Below are 25,260 nucleotides of genomic sequence, written 5' to 3' on the forward strand. Positions count from 1 at the left end.
GTTATTTGAGGGGAAGTGGTGATTCTAATTAAGTTTGGTCAGGAGCACGTAGAGTGAGGTTGTTTTGGAATCATGAGAAGGTCTTTACTACAGCTTTATTGTTACATTTACAATATTATGTGTGAAGCATTGAAATTTTTAAAGGGAGTAATGTGTTTTTAATTACCATAGTCGTAGAAAAAAATCCTTCCAGTTCACTATTCACTTTTCAAACTTCCAAGAACATTCCTTCTCTACAGCAACCGGGTTTTATACCCAAGGTGTTAATTCACATGTAATGGACTTGTGTCCTTTCCGGAAGCTGTAGAAATGCTCATAGAATTAGGTTTCAGGTGTGGAGGTCACAGGCCTTTACAGCATTGCAACTGATGTTACAAACATTGCTACATAGTCATCATTCATATTTTTAAAACCATTGATCAGAAGCATTGTTTTATCACAGGGTATTTCTGCCGAAGTGGTGCATCTGTGTCTACTCCAGAAGGTTTCTCGGAAAATGCAACATTATGTCCCCCAGGCACATTCAACTACTCAGATGCAGGTCCTTGTCCTGCTGGGTTCTACTGCCCTGTTGGTACAGCAGAACCTGAGAAGTGCCCTCCAGGCACCTTTAGTAATGAGACCAAACTGTCGTCAGTTGAACAGTGTCAAAACTGCACAGCTGGAAAGTATTGTGGAGAGTTCAACTTGGTGAAGCCTTCAGGACTCTGTAGAGAGGGATATTACTGTCCTTCAGGAGCGTCAAGAGCTGACTGGATTGAATGCCCTGCTGGTGCCTATTGCGTTAATGGGACTTTTGAACCTGAACTGTGTCCCAATGGGACTTTTAGAAACATCACTAAAGGGATGTCCATTGATGATTGCTTTAACTGCACTCCTGGGTATTACTGCCAAGGCGTTGGATTGACAAAAGTAACTGGTCCCTGTGCAGAAAGGTATTCTTTAGTTCCTTGTTTGTCTCAGTTTTGTTATAATCCTTTTTACGGTTTTCCTAAGTGATTGATGATGTCTCAGTTGAATTTAGAGTATGTGTAGCTCTTTGACTCTTTTGTAGCGTTAACGTGATAATGTCATGTTTCTGTCAGTAATACAAATAAGGCACATTTGCTAATGATGTAACTTTGTAAAAGCTGAGGTAGTAATTTTCATACTGAATCTACTAATATTTCTTTTAATGTTCTGAAAATGTTTTGGTGAGTGAAATTAATACATTGTATAACCCTTGTGAATGATTTCCTGTATTATTAATTGTTTGCGTGATGTTTTATTATAACAAAAAATCTAAATTGATAATGGCAATTTTTTCATAGGTACTACTGTCCAGGTGGCAACCGTGTGAAAGATCCACATCAATATTTCTGCACAGTGGGACATTTTTGTCCAGGAGGGACATCTGAACCCATCCCATGTCAAAATAACAGCTTTGCCAAAACCACGCATGCTGAGGAATGTTCTTTGTGTCCAGCTGGATTTTTCTGCAAAATAGCTGGTGTTCCACAGAACTGTACAAAAGGCTACTATTGTCCTTATGGCACTGGCATTGACTTGAAAGCATGCCCCAGGGGGACATATGGTGATCAGGAGGGATTAGAGAAAGTCTCGCAGTGTAAGGCATGTGATCCAGGAAAGTACTGTGCATATGAACATGCAACTAACTACACAGGTGACTGTGCACCAGGCCATTGGTGTGCTTATGGTCTTGATAGGGCGGATCCAATCGGAGATAACATAACAGCATACAATGCAAGTAGCAATGATTCGTGTCCACACTATGATGGCAGGGAAACAGGTTATGGAGGCATATGTCCAATTGCACATCATTGTCCTGGAGGATCAAAAGCACCACTACCCTGTCCTCCAGGGACCTACGGCCCCCTCCCAAAGCTTGAAGAGTGTCCACCCTGTGTAGAAGGTTATTACTGCCCAGGAAATAACTCAGAATATGAATCACGTCCATGTCCACAAGGTTATGTCTGTCCTAATGGAACATCAGAGCCTAACCAATTCCCATGTCCACCTGGAACATATAATAACAGGACGAGACGCACAAGAATTGAGGACTGTGTCAGTTGCAGGCCTGGCATGTATTGCCCAGTTGAAGGTAAGTTGGTCAACACAATGGGCTAAGTTAGGGTGACTATGGTGAAAAACAAGTCATTGCTTGGTCTGTTTCCTCCCACTCTCAGAAGCAAACATTAACTTTATGCAAGAATGGTCCTCTTTTGTAATAAAGTTGCAGAGGAATTGTAATTACAAAAATTCTTAGAATTAATTACTACATTTTGTTTTTCTTCAGGAATGCCACAACCTAATCTTTATTGTGCTGCTGGCTACTTCTGTCGACGTAATGCAACCAGTGCTACCCCTGATCAAGGTGACGATGCCAATATCTGTCCTGTTGGTCATTATTGTCCTGAAGGAACTGGTGAACCAGTGAACTGCCCTCTTGGAACATTTGGAAATGACACAGGTCTGTTTTGGCTAGAGTTATCTACATGTAATGTCTTCTTAGATTATTTAAACATTACTAAGCAGGCTGGGTGTGTCTGTGGCTTTTAATAGTTTGATCACTACAGCAATGAACAAGATAAAGTGTCAAGTGTTAATCAGTTTTAGGCTTGTTGATTGATGCATTTGTGTCAATATACCTGGCTGGCTCTTTGCATTGACTTATGTGTCATTTGCTCATCTTCAGCATACAAAGATGTCAGTGAATGTTGGAACTGTACAGCTGGTTTCCATTGCTCTCAGCCTGGACGAGATTCTCCAGTTGGACAATGTGACCCAGGCTATTACTGTCCATCTGGTGCATCTAGCTCACAAGAAGTCCCATGTGACCCAGGGACATACTGTGTGGGACAGAATGAAGAACCAGAATTGTGTCCCATTGGGACATTCCAGCCTAACTACACTAGAATGCATATCAGTGACTGTATTAATTGTACTGCTGGTAGGTTTTTTTTAATCAAATTATGGTGTTTCTCCTGACGAAAGAACTTGGCATGAATAACTTCATATAGGAGGCTGCTGGTTCCAAAAGAATTAACCTCTCTCTATACTTTGTACTGGAGGCGCAGTGGCCTCATGGTTGGTGTGTTTGCCTTTGGATCAAGAAGTCTGGGTTCAAGCCCTGGCTGGGGATATTGTGTTGTGTTCTGAAAAGGGGAAAATCAGTGGCTTGATGGGAAAGAACTGGAGGTTGCAGGATTGAATAACAATGTATCATTCATTTTCTTGTTTCAGGTTTTTACTGCTCCACACCTGGTCAAGCTGATTACACTAATCCCTGTAAAAATGGTTCATATTGCCCAACTGGCTCATCCATACCAGACCCAGTTGAATGTCCCATTGGGTTTCAGTGCCCCAGTGGTAGTGCCATACCCAAACCATGTCCTGCAGGAACATTCACCAACTCTTCAGGGAGGGACAGCTGTGACCCTTGTCCTGATGGCTTCTATTGCTTCCCTCTGGAGCTCGCAAGAAATGAATCCATTGGATACCATATCTGTCCAAGAGGGTACTACTGTCCTGAGGGGACTGGTCTTGATTGGCGTTCATGCCCAGCAGGTACCTACAGTGATCGTCTTGGCTTGTACAGTGAGAAGCAATGCAAGGACTGTGATGCTGGAAAGTTCTGTGATGGAAGAAACCTGACATCTCCAACAGATTTTTGTGCAGCTGGCTATTTCTGCACAATAGGTAATTAAGTACTTTTGGTTGCTAATGGTGACAAGAAGATTGCACATCACTAATGTATAAGAGCAACAAAGACTGCTTGCAATATTTATTTACTTTCGTGATGAATTGTCAGAGTATGATCGATATGGTGTATGTATTATTGGGAAAATGATTGGAAGTCTAATGTTAGCTTATAGCATAACAGAAACTTTGATAAGGTCCCTAAAAACGTGGCTATTTATGCACGTAAAGTTGATAAAGGTAAATTAACCACTGTATGAAGTATTTTTTCAACTAGCGCGTTGAAAAGTATGCTTGTTAGGTATAAATGATATTGATTATTTTGTATTTCCTAGATTGGCCTAGACTACCTGTTGTGGGTTCAAACTACCATTGTAATTGTTTTTTTTCAACATTATTGTTCAGATAAAGTGGGTAGTATGTAAAGACAGGCTAACAAAGGGTCAAGGCTCATAATGTTAACATCAAAAGTTCACCATGGTGATTGTTTTGCCATTGTCAAATGTAGCTGCCTGCCTATTCGACATAACATAGTACCTTTTCCCCCCCAAAATACTGCTTATAAGAATTGTAAATATTGTTGTTGCATTTTAGGTGTTTCTGTTGACAAACCTTACATTGATGGCTACAATGTTACCAATAGTTCATGCCCCAACCCTACGTTCCTCGGCCAGTACACTGGCATTGGTGACATCTGTCCCCCAGGAACATTCTGTATTGAAGGATCCAATGTGCCTGAGGACTGTGCAGCAGGAACATACAATGATGAGTATGGTCAGGAAGAATGCAAGGCTTGCCCAGCTGGTTACTACTGTCTGCAAAAGACAGTCACATTTATCAATAACACGTGTCCAAGTGGTCATTACTGTCCAGTCAATACCACTCAGCCTTATCAGTACCAATGCCCACCAGGCAGCTTTAACAACTTGACTGGGCAGAAGACAGAGGCATCCTGCCTTCCATGTCCAAAAGGTAGCTACTGTGAAGGTTCTGGGAATTCCTGGCCAACAGGTCTGTGTAGCCCCGGTTGGTATTGCAATGGAAGTGCAGCATCTAATATGACGACCACACATGGCGGGAAATGTCAACCTGGTTACTATTGTCCTGAAGGGTCTGGGTATCCAAGGGAATGTGATGGAGGGAAATTTTGCGATGTTGCAGGCCTTAGTGAACCTAAAGGCAACTGTAGTGCAGGCTACTTCTGCAAGTTGAAGGCAAGCAGCTCAACTCCAACCGATAGCACTGGAGGTAAATGTCCTTCAGGGAATTATTGCCCAGAAGGGTCCATGGATCCCATTGCTTGTGATCCGGGGACTTACTATGGTGGTATTGAAGCAACAAACGTGAGTGCTTGTGTGCCATGTACTCTTGGAAAGTTCTGTAATACATCTGGTCTCTCTGCTCCTGATGGGGTGTGTTCAGCTGGTTATTATTGCCCGGGTGGGCAGTCGGTTGGCATGCCATCCTTGTACGGTTGCCCACTTGGACATAAATGCACTGAAGGTGCTGACAGTCCTACAAAGTGCGAGTCTGGAAACTACCAGGATGAACCACTACAAGACACTTGCAAAGAATGTCCAGCACGTTACTACTGTAATGCTACATTTGGTGGAGTAGAGAACTATAACTTGTACTTATGTCCTGAGGGTTTTTATTGTCCTAATGGCACCCGATTTGCAGAGGAATTCCCCTGTGGAAATGGCACTTTCAACAACTTAACAGGCCGTGCAAGTCAGAGTGAATGTACACCATGTCTTCCACGTTACTATTGTGGAGAGCCAGGTTTAACTCATCCACGGACTTTATGCAGCTCTGGGTACTTTTGCAAGACAGGTAATTTATGTGCAGTGAATATAAAATATGGGCTGTTGACCAAGCTTGAGGTCAAGATGGCTGAATGTTAGCCATTAGTTCTTGTTTTTGCGTGTTTATGGATTGACGCAGAGTGGAGGTCCATAAATAACAAAAAAAAGAACGAGTCTAATATCCAGTCATCTTGACTGAGCAAACTTGGTCAATAAAGGATTTATTATATGGAAAAGGGGGACACAGCAGGTAATCCCAAGTGTGCAAGATAATGCCGTTTCACCTGCACAGGGAGTCAATCACAGTGCAGGATTCAGTTTATCTTGCCCACTCACAAAGCTAGCCACATAACAAAACATATTAAAATGAGTCATAATTGGAGTTCTTTCAACTAAATGTCTACAGTGTGCACATCGCGAGTAAACATTTTCTGGTTTTTTATCTTTAGTTTTGACAACAACAGTTATAGTTTTGTTCAATGAACAGTTTTTGTTTAATTTTCAGAAATAGCTTGGTAGCATCACGTCTGGTGTTGTAATACTATAATTGCAATTTGGGATGTTATCTACACTTGTTAAGTGTTTTCTTTGATGACAGGAAACTTGCTTTTTTTTTTTTTGCAGGGGCCAAGTCTGCTACACCTGATCAAGGAAGTGATGCAAATATTTGTCCACGAGGAAGTTATTGTTTGGAAGGAACAGATGAACCAGAACCCTGTCCAGCTGGAACGTTTAGTAATGATTTGGGTGAGCTTGATCAACTTTTCAAGCCTCCTTTGTGACTGCTATTTATTATAAAATAACTGAGCTGCTATACACTCTCGCATTGGTCAATAGATGTCTTTTGATGGGAGTATGTAAATGTAAACACAGCTGTGACATTTTAGATTCACACATAGTTTTGACAAATATTATATAAAAGCAATAGAGGACTGTTTTTGTGTCTACACAGCTTCATCTAAACACTCAGGGGTTGGGAGAATTAGATCAAAAGTTATGGAAACCTCGGGTTTACATAAAATAAATGTCTCAAATTCTCCTAGTTCCACTCACGTTAAAATGAGGCTATGTAAACCCAGAAAAAGTACTCTATTGCTTAACTATTACTTCTTTAAATAGCTCCACCTTGGAAATAAAAGTTTTTTGTTGTAGTTAAAAGTTTGTACTTTTTATAACTCTTATTTATAACTCTTCCTCAAGGTAGTGTCAATTTGGTTTTTAAGGGTTATCTTCATTTAGGTCACTTTACCCCAAAAACAAACAGTACACTTTATTTACATGGGAAAGTAACGATTCATAAATTTGTCTTTCAGGATTGCATAACGTCAGCCAATGTACACCATGTACAGAAGGATACTTTTGTAACTCTAGTGGAAAGACAAGCGAAACAGGGCAATGTCAAGAAGGCTATTTCTGTGTCCAAGGTTCAGTCAGTGAGAATCCAGAAGTCTGTCCTGCTGGAAAATACTGTCCAACTGGCACCCATGTTCCCAAGTCCTGTCCAGCTGGAACCTTTTCAAATGCTACTGGCCTGTGGAAAAAAGAACAATGTACAAATTGTACTGCTGGGTCATACTGTTTTGAGCAAGGAAGAACCTACCCCACCGGACCATGCAGAGAAGGTTACTTTTGTCCCACTGGGTCCTCAGTAGATAATGCTGAGCCATGCCCTATTGGTTTACATTGCCCCACAGGTGAGTATGATCCAAGTGTTAAATTAAAAAATAAATTACAGTATTCAGAGGGGAAGCCACATCAATCTTAGTTGGTTTTCCTGCAGGTTCTCTATCCTGATCAAATTGGAATTTTGAAATGTTCGTTTTTCAAGGGGGGGGGGGGGAACGGGAGTACCATGAGAAAAACCCTTGGAGCAAGGCGAGAACCAACAACAAACTAAACCCACACGTAACACCGTGCTGGAATTGAACTCAGGTCACATTGGTGGGAGGCGAGCGCTCTCACCACTGCACCATCCCTACTCCCCCAACAATGTTGTAATCAATCCTTAGTAATATGGGCACACAGTACTTCCAAAAACAACTTCAATTGACTCCAGATCATCTTAAATATGAACATTACTTACGTCTACAGCTGATCAAAATGTGGCTACAGCTTTGTCTGCTTAACAAACCAGTCCTGTAACTGGCTGATATTTGGCTGAATTTGTCATGTTACAGTGTTGTGCACAGTGGTTAACTTCTTCTTGGCACTCATGCTGTTTTCTTCTCATTTGCTGTCTACTTTTGATGTTAAAAGAGATTTTAGATGCTCTTCACTCTTGGCAAGTTTAAGTTCTAACATGCAATTAATGGCTTACCTTACAGGAAGTGCCACTCCTAAAGACTGTCGTTCAGGAACATTTACCAATGCCACAGCCCAGGCGTCCTGCCAAGATTGTCCTCCAGGGTACTACTGCGTGCCAGAGAATGTGACTGCAGGAAATCCAAAGTCAGGCTATCGAGTCTGTCCAAGGGGTTATTATTGTCCTGCTAGAACTGGTTTGGATTGGAAGCCATGTCCCCGTGGAACCTTCAGTAACAGAACAACCTTAAGCTTGGTGACCCAGTGTGAGGATTGCCCAGGAGGCAAATATTGTGGCGAGCTTCATGCTGTTGAGCCAAGTGGTGACTGCTATGGTGGTTTCTACTGCGAGTCAGGTGTTGACAAGCCAGATCCTGTTAACTCAGTGAATGGAACATCGCTGCTTGGTAACTGCTCAATTTTAGGATTGCATACAGGTAAATATGCTGTTGTGCTCAGTGACAATGAAGTAAATTAACAATCATCACTTATATTATCATCATCGTCATTGTCATCAATCCTCATCGTGCATATCTGCACATAAGTCCACAGATTAGCCACCATCGATTAAACAGGTCAAGCATTGAAAATTACCGCTCAATCCAATGGTGTTTTAATCTTATCTTGCTGTTAGCTTATGTTACTAGCTCATTTATACCATGCCATGGAAAATACAGCCAATCAGAATACAGAAAAACCATTGTATATGTTATGATATTGCACCCAACCTTCCCATTGTGTGCCACATGTATGTCCCTTTGATTGTGTTGACGTCTGTATTTTCTATGGCATGGTATAAAATAGTTGTACAATGCTCTCTCGTGGTATACTGTGGAATGTCCCGCTTGTCACTTGTATTTTCTCGGTATACACAATTGTCTAAAGGTGTATACCGAGAAAATACAAAAGAATCCTGGGATATTCCATGGCATGCTGTGAGAGAGCGTTGTATAACTAGTATGTAGGCGTAAATAGTTTCGGAAAATAAAAGGGCAAACAAGATCTAAATTGCCCAGTAAATGATATGTTTTGTGAGGAATTTATCACTAATTGTAAGCCACTCAGTGGCCAACCCGTTGAAAAAGGAATCTTAGAATCTTGTGATCCATCTTGTAGGTTTTGGTGGTGTATGTCCAAAAGGCCATTTCTGTCGTGCAGGATACACTCTTCCTGAGGGGTGTCCTGATGGGAGTTATCAAGATGAAGAAGGCCAGACGTACTGTAAATCATGCCCAGCTGGATATGTCTGTCTTGCCAAGGCGACCACTTTCAATGACACTGTCTGTCCGTCTGGGAGGTATTGTCCAGTGAATACAAGTAATCCAATTCTTTGTGATGAAGGCACATTTAATGAATTAACCGGACAGGAAGAGGAACCCAACTGCGTTCTTTGCACTGCTGGGAAGTACTGTGAAGGCTCTGGCTTGAGTAAACCAACTGCAGATTGCTATGGTGGGTGGTTCTGTAAGAATGGATCCACAAAGCCAACACCTGATGGAGGTAAAGCATTTATCCGACAAGTTCATAGTGTGTTTCTCTTGTAGTGTGCCTATGGGTCTACTTTTAAGTAGGACAGGTAGGCATCAGATGTCAGAGGCTCGACAATTCAGCCAGTGTATATGTGTTTTATTTATTACACTGGGAAGCATGGTGACCTCATGGTTAGTGTGCTCAGCTTTGGATCAAGCTGTCTAGGTTCGAGGCCCTGACCAGGGACATTGTCTTGTGTTCTTGGGCAAAATACTTTACCCTCACAGTGGCTCTCTCCACCCAGGTGTACAAATGGGTAGCGGCAAATTTAATCCTGTGTGTTATCCTGGGAATTAGACATAGCAACATTAGGAGCGTCAACTTTGTTTGTCATCATAATGTAGGTTTTGGCTTGCATCTTAGGTCTTGAATGTATTTTAACATCTGGAGATTTTTTTTCCTCTCAGCTCGCTGTCCAGTGTCGCATTATTGTCCCAATGGATCAGCACTGCCACAAGTTTGTGATCCAGGAAAGTACTGTTCACGTCCAGAGCTGTCTGAACCAGAATTTGACTGTGAAGCGGGCTATTACTGCACATCTGGAGCAAAGGAAGCTAATCCCACGGATGGAGTGACAGGAAACATATGTCCTAATGGGACTTTCTGCCCAAGAGGAAGTGATGCACCTGAGAATTGTCCTGTTGGAACATTCTTAAACAGCACAGGGAACAGGTAAGATGGAATGATGGTTCACATTTTATCTTTCCTCAGTGGCTTTGGCATTTTGAGAGTACTACAGTGGGATGAATGTATGACATTGTTTAATTTTTCCAGTGTGAACGGATTTGACGATTTGTCAGATTTCCACTGTTGTATTCCTAAGAAGTAGGGGGTCAGTACTGTTCCCAATGGTTGGTTCCTCTGTATCAAATTGGAAACCTGGCTTTTCTTTACTCCATCATTATGCCTACGTCCTTTATTCCTACAGGAATGTGACTGACTGTATAGAGTGTACTCCAGGGTGGTACTGTGGTGGAAGTGGGCTGCCTGTTCCCACAGACCTGTGTGCACCAGGTTACTATTGCACTGGCAGAGCAAAAGATGCCAATCAACATGAGTGTCCTCGTGGATACAAATGCCCAGAAGGCAGTCCAAATCCTGTGCCATGTGATGCAGGACAGTACCAAAATGAGACAGCACAGGCGACTTGTAGAATCTGTCCACCTGGTTTCTACTGTAATGATACTTATGGCCCAGTCATCTCATATGGACAGTTCCTCTGCATAGAGGGTCATTACTGTCCTGAAGGTACAAGGTATGCTGAGGAGTTCAAGTGTCCTCCTGGGACCTTCAACAACAGGACAGGCATGGATGACAAGTCAGATTGTAGGACATGTACTGGTGGCATGGTCTGTGATGAATGGGGCCTTGTGACACCATACAAGTTATGTGGTGCTGGATACTTTTGCCGGGAAGGTGCCAACAGTACAACACCGAACCTTGGGGAGAAGGCAGACATTTGTCCTGCTGGTTACTACTGCCCGCAAGGTACTGGGCATTGTCCTGTGGCGTTTTTACAATTGAAATTTGAAAGCTGGCTAATGTTGTGGTCAGCCTGAAGAAAAAGTTGTCTCTGATAATGGGTATTTCCAAAACATGCAAAATATAGAATCAAGTATTGTGCACATTAGCATCAGTATAAGATTTAAATAACTTATAACGAAATTATTCCAAATCATTTAGGAAAAAACGTTTTAATTAGCGCATCTTTGAAAGTCTGTTTTACTCATATTTTAAAGTGTTATGATAGATTTCTTTTTCTGAGGCTACCGTTGGAGAATATGAGACATAATAATATTAAGAGACAGTGCCATTAAAAACCACTCCGAATTCTCAACTATCTCCTTCCAGGGCCACAGCCAGAAAAAATGTGACTGAGGCAATTTCCATGAAAAAGTTATGACTGAGGCAATAGCCATGGTTAAATTCTCTTGTTAGGTATTTAGGGTGTTTATGATGACTAAAAACAACAAAAACGACAGATATGATTGAGGCAAGTGTCTCAGTTTGCGTGTTACTAGCTATGGCCCTGCATTCATGTAATGTTTTTAGAAAATTGATTTTGATAACTCCTGTGACTATAACAACTTGGTAATAGCAATGGTTTTGACCTCATGTCGAGTAAGACCAGCTCATCCATGACATTGTTTTGCAGGTGTTGACAAACCCATTGATTGTCCAGCTGGTACATACAGTCCAGCAACGGGTCTTCAGGCAGAGCATGAATGCTTGAATTGTACTGGTGGAGACTTCTGCAATGAAACTGCCAGGACATCAACAGCTGGACCTTGCAAACCCCGGTACTATTGTCCACCTCGTTCAACAAGTGATGAACAATATCTATGCACAGAAGGCCGCTATTGTACTTTGGGAACTTCCATACCTTTCCCCTGTCCATCAGGAACCTATTCAAATGGTACTGGGCTAGAAAAGCCAGAAGATTGTATCGCCTGCAGACCAGGATATTATTGTGACAGTATGGGACTCATTGAGCCAAAGGGCCAATGCGACGAGGGCTACTATTGCCCCGAGGGTCAAAATGTCAGCAATCCAGTCCCTTGTCCAGTTGGTCAGCACTGTCCCAAAGGAAGTGCTGAGCCACAGGACTGTCCAGCAGGGAGAGTTGCTGAAAGTTCAGCATCAGCTGATTGTGCTGTGTGCCCTGAAGGCTATTACTGTCTGCCAGAACTTGTTATTCCAGGTTGGTTTGCATTTATTCTTTAAGGCTCTGAAGTTCTTCAATAATATGCATGTTGTTGCACACATAGATTAAATATACAATAGTAAAGAACAACAATCAAATTGTGTGTTTGTTATCCGTGGCCATGTTACACAGTCCTTACCATCTACCTTTCTTTAGGTGATAAAATAACTCTATCTTTTTGCTTATTATAATTATGGGTTCCTGTGCACAATGACACTACACAGTGTTGTGCTATGGACACCTTACCTCTAACCAGCAAGTGACTTATCTATCTGGTATCGCATGTGACATAAAACAGCATAAAAATGGCCAGCTAGAGAAGTATGTAGATACTGGTAGTTCTAAGATACTTATGCCTACCATAGCGCAGAACTATTTGTACTGTATTCTGTATTTTGCAGCGTTTTTTTATATAACACCTGTGTTTTGCAAATGTGTAATAGGTGTTCAAAGTTCTACAAAGCATGACTGTCCAGAGGGTTACTACTGTCCAAATGGTACAGGTGCAGACTGGAAGCAGTGCCCTGCAGGTACCTATAGTGACCAAAAGAACTTGGTGCGTGAGCAAGACTGCACAAAGTGTTCAGCTGGTCAATACTGTGAAGGCACAAACCTGACCGAACCAACAGGCAACTGCAGTGCTGGCTACTATTGTGTGTCGGGTGCAGCTTCACCAAACCCTTACATGACAAACTTGACCCAGTGCCCAGCTCATTTTGAACACATCGCTATTGGTGATATTTGTCCCCGTGGTCATTTCTGTGAAGAAGGGAGTGCTATGTTTGAAGGTATTTTCAATTGTGTGCTTATAAAAATATGATTATTCATTGAGTGAGATATGGGATTTTTGTAGAGTTTATGTACCATTGTCAAGAACTTATTGAAACTTACATTTACATTGCACTTGCTCTTCACTCTGCCAGAGCAAGTTTGGACAAAGACCTTGTTCTGGACTACGAGTAGTCCCTCTTTGGCTTAGTCAGTCATGCTTGACACAAAAGAAAACCTCTGGGAAAAAATGGCAGCATGAAATCCTGGGGGTGAGAAGCATTCTCAGTCCCAAGGTCTTGTGTGGCTATTTGTTCCTCATAGTCTAATTTTGTTCGTGTGGTGGCAGGAAATGACGGCAATAGCAAATGTGACAGGAACGAATCTACAGAATCTACAGAATCCCACACGTTGAACAATAGATGCCTAACCACTCCTTCAGTTGTCTTTTGACAAAGTTTTTATTTTTGGATAGGGTGTCCCGCTGGTACGTATCAAGATGAGGAAGGCCAAGCCAGTTGCAAGGAATGTCCAGTTGGTTTCTACTGCTACGCCAACTCCACCACATATATTGGCAATGTCTGTCCAAAAGGTTACTACTGTCCTGCAGGGACACCCAGACCTCACCACCAACCCTGTGAACCAGGCACTTACAATCCCAAAGTCCAAGGGAATTCCTCTCTTGATTGTCTGCCTTGCGATGCGGGTTACTATTGTGCTAATTATGGAAATGAAAAACCTACCAACTCATGCAGTGCTGGATTTTATTGTCCTGGTGGAAACAAAGAATCTAAGCCAAGCGCAACACGTTGTACACCCGGCCACTTCTGTCCTCAAGGCTCACACAATATGACAACATGCACAGCTGGCAGGTTCTGTAATTTGTATGAGCTTCATGTCACAGCTGGCCCGTGCGACCCTGGCTATTTCTGTCCACCAGGATCTAGCAGCAGACGCCAAATAGAATGCATAGAGGGACACTATTGTCCATTGGAATCACCTGCACCACTGGCATGTCAGCCAGGCTACTATTTACCAGGCAAGAAACATGAGAATGTGTCAGAGTGTGTAGAATGTATTGCTGGTATGTTCTGCAACACCAGTGGTCTGAACTATCCTGATGGTGAATGTGACAAAGGCTACTACTGTCCACCAGGCCAGAGCGTTTCAAAACCAAATTCATACCCTTGTCCTGTTGGACACTTTTGTGAGAAAAAATCGCCCCTTCCAGAACGCTGTCCAAATGGCACATATCAAGATAATCAGTATTCATTTGAATGCAAGGAATGTCTAGCTGGGTACTACTGTGATAACACTGCTGTGGCAATAAGCAATCTGACTGGATATGAATGTCCCATGGGGCATTATTGCCCCCCAGGGACCTCATTTGCAACACAGTACAAGTGCCCGTCTGGAACATGGAGCAACAAGACTCAGCTTGAGCGAGCTGATCAGTGTACAGAATGTCCTGCCAGGTAAGGACAACAACAACAATAAAAACACTTTTATTTCACACCAGATAATTATGCACCATGATTATGCACTATGATCTAAATCAAAATCTGGTACTGCAATGTATTCAGGCCGTTGTAAATCTTGACATGTGAAATTGTGTGAAAGTTGTATGTACCATAATAAGAACAAAAGGGAAAGTCAAAGTCTGTTTGCCTCTCTTTTGTTATGAATGTGCATTTTGCCAAGTAATTGCAAGTAGAAGAAAAGTCAATCAAAAGGAGTTGGAATATATTGTAAACAGTGCTGAATTTCTTGGAGTTTCAATCATATTCTACCTATTCAAGTTATGGAAATTGCAAAACGCATTAAATATATGCTTGTAAAAGTTACGAAGCTACATGGAAATTGGTGCATAACGTCAGGAACAGCTGGATTATTATTTCTCTTTTCCATTCTAAGGTATTACTGCCAACAAGAAGGCCTACCAGAACCCGAAGCCTTGTGTTTCCCTGGGTACTATTGCAATGGTTCAGCCAAGGTTCCAAATCCACCCTATGCTAACTGCCCAATTGGACATTACTGTGTAGAGGGAAGCTACATACCAGAACCTTGTCCACGAGGCTCTTTTGCAAACTCGGAGAGAAACAAGAATGTTACAGATTGCAAGCCTTGTAGTCCTGGATATTACTGTGATCCAAATGCTACTATAGTCCAGGAAAGGCAGTGCGACGCTGGGTTTGTTTGTATACTGGGTAAGTTGTGGGATGCCTGAATACCCTGTACTAATCTGTGATGTCACCACCTCTCCCCCTGGGGGGGAGTTACACTTCATAATTCAGTAATACATTAAGCATCCTCATATTTGTCATTGCTTAATAAGGTGAAAATCTGCAAACTTTGAACAAGATCATATGCTTCTTTGGCTTGTTTCATTGTATTTGTCATATTTTAGTTCTTCTGATTACGGAGAAACAAAGGTTGGCATTCTCTTAACCTCCTCTTTTTTCTCCTGTATTTGTTATTTTACTGACAGGCTACTTGGTAGCTCTGCTACAGAACCCACTCAACATTATGTCGACTGGCACTTCACAAGAGATCATTTCACATTATTTACAGAAGATTTGGTAGACAGTTGTAAAGGTCTATCGACTCCATTTGATCAATTACTCCTGTCTGATCCTTACTATTTTCTATTACAGGTTCTACAACACCACGCCCAACAGATGGCATAGAAGGAAAAGCTTGCCCCAAAGGCCATTTTTGTCCCACAGGAACAGTGAAGGAACAAGCATGTCCCAGAGGAGAGTATGGTCCAAGGGAGGGTCTGAGTGTCTGTGAGAAATGTCCAGCTGGCTACACTTGTGCAAATACTTCTATAATACATCTGACTCCTTGTTCTCCTGGACACTATTGTCCAGGTGGTGTGGCAATACCCGATGGTGAAGCATGTCCTAGTGGAACGTATCTCCCTTATCAGTATGGAAGGTTTTTAAATGAGTGCCTCCCATGCCCCCCTGGTAAGTACTGTGAACTTCGTGGGCAGGCTAATGCAACTGGGCCTTGTAGTGCAGGATTCCTATGCAGAGGTGGAGCCAAATTTCCTGCACCAAATGACACGAGTGACACTTATAATGGGCTTTGTCCTCCTGGGTTCTACTGTGAAGAAGGAACAACAAATGGCACAATGTGCCCTGAAGGAACATTGAGGCCATACCCTGGAGCAAAATCTCGCAACGACTGTCTACCATGCACTGGAGGGAAGTACTGTTTCGAACCTGGGCTGCTTGTTGCAACCGATCTCTGTAAAGCGGGTTACTACTGCCCAGCAGAAGAAGACATTCGTTATCCAGATCCAAGTAACTTCCAGTGTCCAATGGGCCATTTCTGCCCAGATGGTACGGCCAATCCATTCAGTTGTCGCCCAGGGACATATCAAAGTCGTGAGCAACAAGTGTCATGTGATGATTGCCCTCAAGGTTATTACTGTCTTGCAAACACCTCTGATCCATTGGCATGTCCTCCCCATCATTACTGTCCTAATGGGACACACACTCCAGTGGTCTGCCCTAATGGAACTTTTACCTACACCAATGAAACTGGACTGAGCAATGTAGACCAGTGCAGACCGTGTAGTCCTGGTCATTATTGCCAACGTGGTGTGGTGGCTGATAATTGTTCTGCGGGATATTTGTGTTACACTGCAAGTCCCACACCAACCCCAGATGGTTCTAATGTGACCATTGGTAGGGAATGCCCGGTTGGCTATTACTGTCCAGCTGGGACCTTAGAACCTTTGAAGTGTGAGGCTGGCCTGGTAATTCCATACACAAGGGCGAGATCCAAGGTGGAGTGTCAAATCTGCCCTGCTGGAAAGATCTGCCTGCCTGGCAGTTCCATACCTGAAGACTGTACGGTTGGACATTACTGTCCCTTCAATGACACAGTCAGACCTTGCCCATTGCGAACTTACAACAACGTGTCTGGAGCAACAGATATAAGCTTTTGTGAACCTTGCCCTGCTGGATACCATTGTTGGTATGAAGGTAAGAAACCAAATTTCTGTTGGATTTGGATGTTACAGTGCACTGTGTGTACCATTGTTTCTCTGCCAATGGGCTATGGAACACAACGCTGTGATACGTTTGCGTCTTCATCACATGCACTTCATCTGACTGAGAACAAATTTTAAATTACGAATATTGTAGTTTTAATCTTCCACAGTGTTGATAATCCATGTTTTTTTTAATCGCTTGCTACATCTGGTCACAAAACCACTTTCCTAACGCATTACCGTTCCCCTCAGGCCTCGCTGACTATACTACCTCTCCGTGTCCAGTTGGCCAATACTGTTTAAATGCCACAGACAATCCAATACCCTGTCCAAATGGAACCTACCGAAATGACACTGGAGCACGTAATATATCTGATTGCTACCTCTGTCCTGCTGGCAACTTCTGTCCCCTGTCAAACAGCAGTTTCTGGGGCTACGAGTGTCCAGATGGAACATTTTGCCCCCCTGGAAGATCTGCACCCACAGTTTGCCTGCCAGGGTACTACTGCAGACAAACCAAAACTCAAATGCCATGCCCAGCTGGTTTTTACTGTCCAAATGGTTCTTCTTCATATATTCCTTGTCCTGAGGGGCACTACTGCGACCCAGCCGATCGATGTGACAGTGACGACACGAATGCGGGTGCCTGCCAGCCAAAGATATGTCCACTAGGTAAGTGGTATATTAAATGGGAAAATCCGATTTTCATTACTCTTGCATTAAAGGGATTTGGAGCACTCAATTTGGGTTGAATGGCCAGCTCCCTCTATAAGACGTGCCTGCAGGGAATCATGGTAGTTGTATTCATCATCTGGGACTGGATATTTGTTTTGATGAATACAACTACCATGATTCCCTTTCTCATAGAGGGAATGACCAATTTAAGCTTACCAACAGTAAACTTGGTCATTTCCGAGGCTTTCTTCAACTTTTCACTGGTTGATTGCAGCCGACAATTGCGCTTCATTGGTTTCAAAACAGTCACTCTAACTTACCTAAATGCGCAGTGATATGTGACACTTGAAGCTTTACTAGGAGAACTGTATTCTCTAGGTATTGTGTGCATCGGTCTTGCTTCTTTCCTTTTACGTCGTCGCCTTTCGGGTAAAAACTGATTATATGCGTTTTTTTCCGCAGGATACAAACAGAAAGATGGTGCTTCCAAAGAAAATTTCAATGATACTTGTGAGATCTGCAGTCCTGGTACATTTGGCAATCATCCCAGCCGTTCTACCTGTGAGCCTTGCCGTGGTGGTGTTGTCTGTTTGGAAGGTCAGACATTTCTTCCTCATCACATCACATCATATCAGTCTTTTTGCAATTCTGGCCCCAGTTGTCCAAAGGCCGGATAACGCTATCCACCCGGTGAATCAGTATCCAGTGGATGAGCGTTAACAAAGCCAACCACGTTAGGATATCCGCTAGATAGTGATCTATCCAGTGAATGGCGTTATCCACCTTTCCAACAACCCGGGCCTGGAACTTAATCTTCATTTTTCTTTTGTCTCCAGGAGCAACTACAGATGATCCTGGTTTGAATGGGACTGCACTGGGAGTTGAGAATACCAATTCATTCCTGTGTCCTCAAGGATACTACTCTCAAAGCGGTGATCATAGATTATATCCATGCCCCAATGGAACCTACAATGACCAGCTTGGTGCTTCACACATTGGACAGTGCAAACCTTGCGCAGTTGATCACTATAATCCATATGTTGCTCGGAATTCCTGTTTGTCCTGTCGTCCTCTACAGTCCAAAGAAGGTAGTGACACGTGCACATGCAGAGGGCAGAACCGCGTTTACAAGGTATGTGAAAAGGAATCAAACGAGATGTTTACCAGTTAATAGGGACCTTGAGCAATGACGACGGCGACGCCGGGAACGACGCCTAGTTGAAAATGAACTTATATTTTACCTTCGAATAATTTCACATCTATCTGAAACTGCTCAGTATGCCAATTGGTCTGAAAACCTGCTCAAACTAAAATTGTAATGCCATCGATCAATTTGAAAAAGAAATACAAAACATTTGCCGTCGTGGCCTACGTGATCCAAAATACGCAGAACATGTCATTTCCGGTTAGTGTTTTGCAGAGGATGGCTACGAAATTTACAAATATTTAAAGCACACGTGCGCAGTCGCACTGTTCTGCTCATTACTGCGCCTTTCAATAACATGCGGACTCTAAAATTCATAGCTCAACCGACAAATGTGTTTTTCGCTACCGTGAGTCAAATGTTCGGCGGATCTTCCCTGCTTCCGACTAGTGCCGAGCACTGTTTCGTTGTCTAAACTGTGCTCAACGATTTGATTACCGCGCACTCGGCAGTAGTCTGAAGCTGGGAGGAACCGCCGAACATTTGATTGACGGTAGCGAAAAATGCATTTGTCGGTTGAGTGTTGAATTGTAGAGTCCGCATGTTATTGAAAGGCGCAGTAAATCTTTTGTTTGGTGACATTTTCGTTGCTGTGTCCGTTTTGGTTTGCTTAAGCTCTCTAATAGTTCCAAAGTACAGTCCTCCCATTTCCTAACATGTCAGCGTGGACAGAGATTTCAAGTAAAGAATAACAACAATACTCCTGGAGTGTACTATTCAGTAGCTGTAATATCAATGGTTGCGCTTCAGGATGTCTTTCACGAGGGAAAAAAGCGATGAAAATTGTCTGTTAAATACAAATAATTAATAATTATTGGACGAGGTTGAGCAAAATATCGTGATTTGTCTGTGGAGAGCAGATCAATTATTTGCCGAAGCTGAAGGCTGAGGCAAATAATTGATCTGCGAGACACAGACAAATAACCATATTTTCCGATAACGGAGTTCAATAATTGTTTTATCATTCGATCACCAAATTTGTTTTCTTAGTTAAATCACTCTCTGACAGCTCAGGGGAGTGATCTGCCATTTTTCACCGGAGATCATGGTTGCAATTACACAGAATATTATTTGCAGCAAAACACGTTTAGACGGCACTACGCATGAACAGACCATTATTTGTAGGTAGTTATTTGCGGGTCATGTGGTTGGCTCTTGGCCAATGAGAAGGAAGAAAAAATGCATCGAATGATAATGGTTTTGGTTGATTTTGATAATAGTTGCGTTTAAATTTGTCCCCTTTCAGATATCAGACAAAACATGTGAATGTAGGCAGGGATTTGAACAGAGTACAGACAATGATGAGGATTGCATTCAGAAAATGTACCCGTTATGTGGCGATGGCACATGGCGAAATCAGATGGGCGAATGCTGGAATCAGTCTAGATGGGAGGACTACTGCAATAACACGGTAACTTAATAGTTGTAGCTGGACAGCTCCGAGCAATAAATTTGAGTCTTAAAAATAATCAAAAACCTATCGCCTAAGAAGAGGTTAGCTTCTTTTTCAGTGCTTTAGTTAAAACGTTTCAACAGGAATCTACAGGCAATACACGAGGCGGCTGTTATGGCTGATAGTAAGAAGAAACTGTGAGATCATTTGTAATCTTTTTGCTTTTTAAATTTTCTTTAATAGAAATGTCCATTGGGTGCCGTTGGATTCCAAGGGGAACTGGGTCTCTGCAAGTGTAAAGTAACAGACAGAGAAGACATATGTGACAGGGAGTGCAGATTGAACCAGAAGAATCGTATTCAAATTGTTTGCCAAGACCCACCACAAATAAGAATCACCTATCCCGATAACAGATCGGTATGCAAACATACACTTCTTAGCTGTGTCAGCTCTTAGCTAAGGAAACATTTGTTATTTTATTGTTAGGCTGCCATGTATGAGGTAGATGAAACATCGTTAATAGATAGCTTTACCACTACTGCTCTTTATCTTTCATTAACATCAAATTACTATTACATTCGATCATATCAAGGGTGCTAACCCTGTGAATAACCTCCCTCCCTCCCTCCCTCCCTCACTCCTTGCTTGCTTGTTTGCTTCCTTTCATCGTGTCCCTCCATCCTTCTCCTTCACTTCCTTTCCTCTCTTTCTTTTCTTTTCTTTCTTTCTTTCTTCCTTCATATAAGTCAATCCTCTAAAATTGGTTTCTGAATTATTTGGAAGTGGAAGTGATAACCTCTGTATCGCATTTATTTTACCACCAGCCTGTGGTGTTCAATGTGTCAGAGTTGGAAAACGTGCCTAACTTCGCAGACACATTTGATTGCATGGATGGTGAAGTATTCGCTGTCAGTTTTGTGGAACTGCAAGGTAAAGTCAATATTAGTCTTTATGTAGTTTTTATGACCGATCTTCCATGGTTCCCTTAGAAAGCAGCACAAGTGTAAATGAGTAATTCTGTCGATATCCTGTATATACTTGATGAACACCATGGAGTTGCAAGTGCATTTGAGGTGTTCTAATTATTTCCAAGAACACACAAAGATTTCTTTAAAAGTTTTTTTAAGGGCAATCAAAATACTTCAAAGAACGCCATAGGCTTCCGAAGATTACTTTTGAATATCATGGAGGTCTTTAACCATTATTTGGAAAAATTGTTTTCAAGTTTCTCAATTAAGAACTTTATTTGTCAAATTGTCAACAGCTGGAAACATACAAGGTGCATATGATCCCGATCCCGAGGGACTTACGGAAGTGATAGCGGAAGAAGTAACACGAAGCTCAAGCAACTCCTCCTCCGCGTCAAAGAGAAGAAGACGAAGAGCTGTGACGAGTTTGACCTTCAGAGGTCTGTCAAATCCCACCATCTGTCTCACACATGGCTCACACATGATCTGGCGTGTGTCCAACTCAGATTACCCAAAGTACGATAAAACTAACTTGTACAACACGAACCCGTCATTTGATGATGGTCCCTTTAAAGCTTTGGAAGAAAAACATGAACTCGAGTCCACCAGCTTCGAGTTGTTTGCGTACCGGTTTGACACTGAAGGTGTTTACGTGTTTACATCCAGCGCTAATCCAGAGAGTACTATGGTAAGTTTGGACCTTGTCTACAAAAAAACAGTTGAAACGTTTCATAGCATAGTTAGAACCTACGAGGCGCAGGGATGGCACAGTGGTGAGAGCGCTCGCCTGTGGCCTGGGTTCGATTCCTGCCTGTTGCCATATGTGGGTTGAGCTTTTTGTTGGTTCTTGCCTTGCTCCGAGGGTTTTTCTCCGGGTTCTCCGGTTTTCCTCCTTTCACAACAAATAACACTCCAAATTCCAATTCGACCAGGATAGAGGATCAGCATGGAAACCAGCTAAAGCTGATGTGGCTTCCTATCTAAACATTGTAATTTAACCTGAAGGTAAACGTGATTTTTCAAAAGCCAGCAAGAATTGGGTTACAGGGCCAAGACGTACTCGAGTAGTGAGATGTGCTAAAAACAGCAAATTGAAAACAATCTAATCTAACAGCACAAGACGTGTAAGGGACTGGGGCTAACTTTGGATGGATCTTCTTTCTTACAGCTTGTTCGAGTCATGGCCAAAGGAGCCCAGTGCGCTGAAGATGGCCCCTTCTTTGCCACAACACCACGAGTTGTGATTCAGAATGGCATTGCCATCTCTAGGGACATAGTTATCATGCCTGACTGGGTTTTGATTGGTGCCATGTTGGGAAGCTTTGCTTTGTTGATGGTCATTCTTGTGATTGGTCTGGTAAGTTAATCTTCTTCACAAGACTGCACAGGAACTTGATGTTAAAATCAAAAGGAAGTTCGATTTAAAGGAACTACGTCACGGTTTCCGCATCTTGAAACGTTTAGCCTAAATTTTTCAAGTTCGTCGTTTGTAATCCGTGTCAGTCTTTTTCATCCTTAACCATCCTTGTTCCTTTATGGTTTATTGTTATCTTTTTGGTATTTTTTCTTTTCTTAGTAAACTACTTTTTTCAGGTTTCCATCAATTGAAAGGTAATTTTGTTCGTGGCCAAAATAAATCAAGATGCCATGACTGAACTCCTTTATGTTTGGTTTCCTTGTCCGACGTTCTTAATCCAGGTGTTGTGAACATGAAGTGTCCATTCGATTGCTTAGTAACTGCTGGAGGATCCTAAGGGTAGCATATTATTCAAGGGGACGGCGGCATTTTTTTTAAGTTAACGGGAGCCATTTGAAGGATCTTGCTTGAAATAAAACTTTTCAGTCCGAAGTCTGTTTTAATCTTCTTCAATTATAACCATAGGTAGAATTCAAGTGCTTCATCTGTGTTTTTAAAGCACCGTTTGGCGTTTCATTTGTAATCAGATCAGTATAATATGACACTCAGAAAATTCCATTTGCTCAGTGTTCTGCTTGGTCTTTTTCCTATTCAGCTGATCTTCCGTAAACACGGTTGGAGAAAAGTCACCTTCAAGTTCCCTCGCTATCGTGTGCTGGCACAGAATTACAACTTTGATGACTATTCGTCCAAAGGCTCCACTGTTCACCCTGTTAAGAAGTACCACAGGAATCTTGAGGGGCTCAACCAGTACGCTCAAGAAGGAGCCTTACAAGAGCAGGGACCTGCAGGTTTGTTAACTTATAAGAATATTACTTGTGTGCGCGGAGAGCACTGAGAAATTTTGAGTGTGCCGTCCACATGAGTGCTGTTATTTATGCTTAGATTACTGGAATTTTATTAAGAAAGTTTATTAAGTCTAAATATCACTGACATAAAGAACTTTTGACATGGAATGAAACGTTTTTTTTTTCTTTTTTGCAGTTGACGAGAATGTGAAGGGAGATGAATACTGGGATTATGACCAACAGGTTGATTTAGAAGGTTTTACATCCGGGCGCTTGTACGGTATTTTGGCAAAACAGTCCAGAGAGGTGACGGCAGCCATAGCCAGACAAAAAGATCAGGTAAGGTTTATTATTAACATATTATCATAGGTAATAAGTCCATTACTTGCAAAAAGGTTTGGACGTTAAGATTTCTGAAGATTTATTTCGAACATTCAATTTGTGGACACTTTGCTGAGACATAGCTAATGTAAATTTACGCCTACAAAACACAAATGAATTAGACTGAAACAACATCTGTGAAAACGATACTTTTTACTACAGCCTCGAGATTTTACAGATACACTGACGAGAAAATAACGCAAATTCTATCAAGTCGTTACGTTCTCAAACAGTGTTTCAATTAGAGTTCGCTCCATAAAGGAAACTAGCGGCTTTGGAGCTAGTTAAAAGTTTTATACTGTACTGCAAATAATTCGGACGCGTAAAAATTTCGCACAGTTTTATTTACAGACACTTTTTTGTCCGAAATTAAAATCGTCCGAAATCTGACTGGTTAAAATTTGGTTAATCATTTCCCATTTTTCGTACCATATACTCGGTTCACAGCGATGTAACATGCAATATTGTTAAGTGTTAGACTCTGGTTGAAGCCTAACTTTGAATTTCGTATTTGTAGGCTAAACAACTTTATCAGAAGATCAACCAACAGACGGAATCTCTAAAAGGATTGTGGATCGCTAAATTAAACCTGCGAGGTCGTGCTGCCATGGCAACGCCGGAAGATTTGAGAGCTTTTGATGCCAAGAAAGCAGAGGTAAATATGGGCATACCGCTCTTTATGATGTCTCTGGACCTTATTGCCAGCCATGTTTTGTATGTATATAGGCAAGATGTATATAAGCAAGACTAGGCTTGTTACACGCCATTCCACTTTAGTAGCTTTCTGCGATATTGCTGACAAAACCGAAAGTTATAAAGGGGCTGCAAATTTAAGCGTATTTAATTTATCAGTGTTATTGGTGGGCCATAATGCTAATGACAAACTTAGAGACTTAAAAGTCGAACTAGACCTGAAGACAGTACAGAACAACTAACAAAAAGTTCAATCGAGCAATAACTGTGAACCAATAATGTCTCCATCTGTTTTCAGCTGGAAAGTGAACTTGAAAGAAGAAAGGAACTTGGATTCAATTTCCAGCAGATCCTACAGCGCCAGAAAGCCATCCTCGAAGAAGACGAAGAAGCGCGCGAAGCTCACTTGGTGGCGTTTGACGCTTCTTTACGAGAAGGAATTCGTATGCTGAAAGGTCACAGTGAGAAACAAGGCAAAGGTGACATAGACGGAGACTTCAACGAACAGCTAGAACACAGGTAACTTTTATCAGGATTTGTCAAACTCGTTAATAATACATCAAGTTTAAACAAAAGAAATTATGACCGTGACAGTGTTTGGATACCTTCCTTATTATCAGACATTTCCGCGAAACGTTTATTTCGCGATTTTGAGCTGCGCGTGTTTCGTGACACTTAAATTCCGCGATTTTGCGAAAATTTTGTCTTTTGAATCACTTCGCGTTTTTGAGTAACACACAGTTTCTCTCCTTGGTAATGTTGCTTTTACCTGTCCTTGACAATAACGTCAAAATTAACAAAAACGCAACAGCGGGACTATATGGCAACAGTAACATAATGTGAGTCCCTTAATTTTTGCGTCCTGTTTTGTTCGCGACACTTATTATTCGCGTCATTTTGATTTCGCGATTTATTTTAAATCGCGAAA

At 42.0% G+C, this 25,260-nt stretch overlaps 1 protein-coding gene across 1 annotated transcript in view; it reads left to right on the forward strand.

Moving 5' to 3' along the window:
- LOC110042058 (uncharacterized) overlaps positions 1-25,260 on the forward strand; it is a 63,495-nt gene that overhangs the window by 22,488 nt on the left and 15,747 nt on the right. Inside the window, exons 24-52 of the mRNA XM_089294460.1 lie at positions 443-935; positions 1,311-2,101; positions 2,297-2,470; positions 2,696-2,950; positions 3,244-3,699; positions 4,294-5,532; positions 6,129-6,251; positions 6,818-7,198; positions 7,829-8,242; positions 8,922-9,305; positions 9,743-10,007; positions 10,264-10,823; positions 11,491-12,036; positions 12,483-12,827; positions 13,283-14,282; positions 14,722-15,014; positions 15,462-16,805; positions 17,066-17,485; positions 17,951-18,085; positions 18,325-18,620; positions 19,939-20,103; positions 20,329-20,502; positions 20,910-21,015; positions 21,350-21,741; positions 22,222-22,410; positions 23,066-23,261; positions 23,455-23,597; positions 24,157-24,294; positions 24,631-24,851. Coding sequence (XP_089150586.1) covers positions 443-935; positions 1,311-2,101; positions 2,297-2,470; positions 2,696-2,950; positions 3,244-3,699; positions 4,294-5,532; positions 6,129-6,251; positions 6,818-7,198; positions 7,829-8,242; positions 8,922-9,305; positions 9,743-10,007; positions 10,264-10,823; positions 11,491-12,036; positions 12,483-12,827; positions 13,283-14,282; positions 14,722-15,014; positions 15,462-16,805; positions 17,066-17,485; positions 17,951-18,085; positions 18,325-18,620; positions 19,939-20,103; positions 20,329-20,502; positions 20,910-21,015; positions 21,350-21,741; positions 22,222-22,410; positions 23,066-23,261; positions 23,455-23,597; positions 24,157-24,294; positions 24,631-24,851 — 11,638 coding nt within the window. The remainder of the gene's footprint in view (positions 1-442; positions 936-1,310; positions 2,102-2,296; positions 2,471-2,695; positions 2,951-3,243; positions 3,700-4,293; positions 5,533-6,128; positions 6,252-6,817; positions 7,199-7,828; positions 8,243-8,921; positions 9,306-9,742; positions 10,008-10,263; positions 10,824-11,490; positions 12,037-12,482; positions 12,828-13,282; positions 14,283-14,721; positions 15,015-15,461; positions 16,806-17,065; positions 17,486-17,950; positions 18,086-18,324; positions 18,621-19,938; positions 20,104-20,328; positions 20,503-20,909; positions 21,016-21,349; positions 21,742-22,221; positions 22,411-23,065; positions 23,262-23,454; positions 23,598-24,156; positions 24,295-24,630; positions 24,852-25,260) is intronic.

This window comes from Orbicella faveolata, unplaced genomic scaffold (assembly GCF_042242905.1).
Source record: "Orbicella faveolata isolate gen_17 unplaced genomic scaffold, um_ofav_v1 contig_25, whole genome shotgun sequence".
NCBI classification, from domain to species: Eukaryota; Metazoa; Cnidaria; class Anthozoa; order Scleractinia; family Merulinidae; genus Orbicella; species Orbicella faveolata.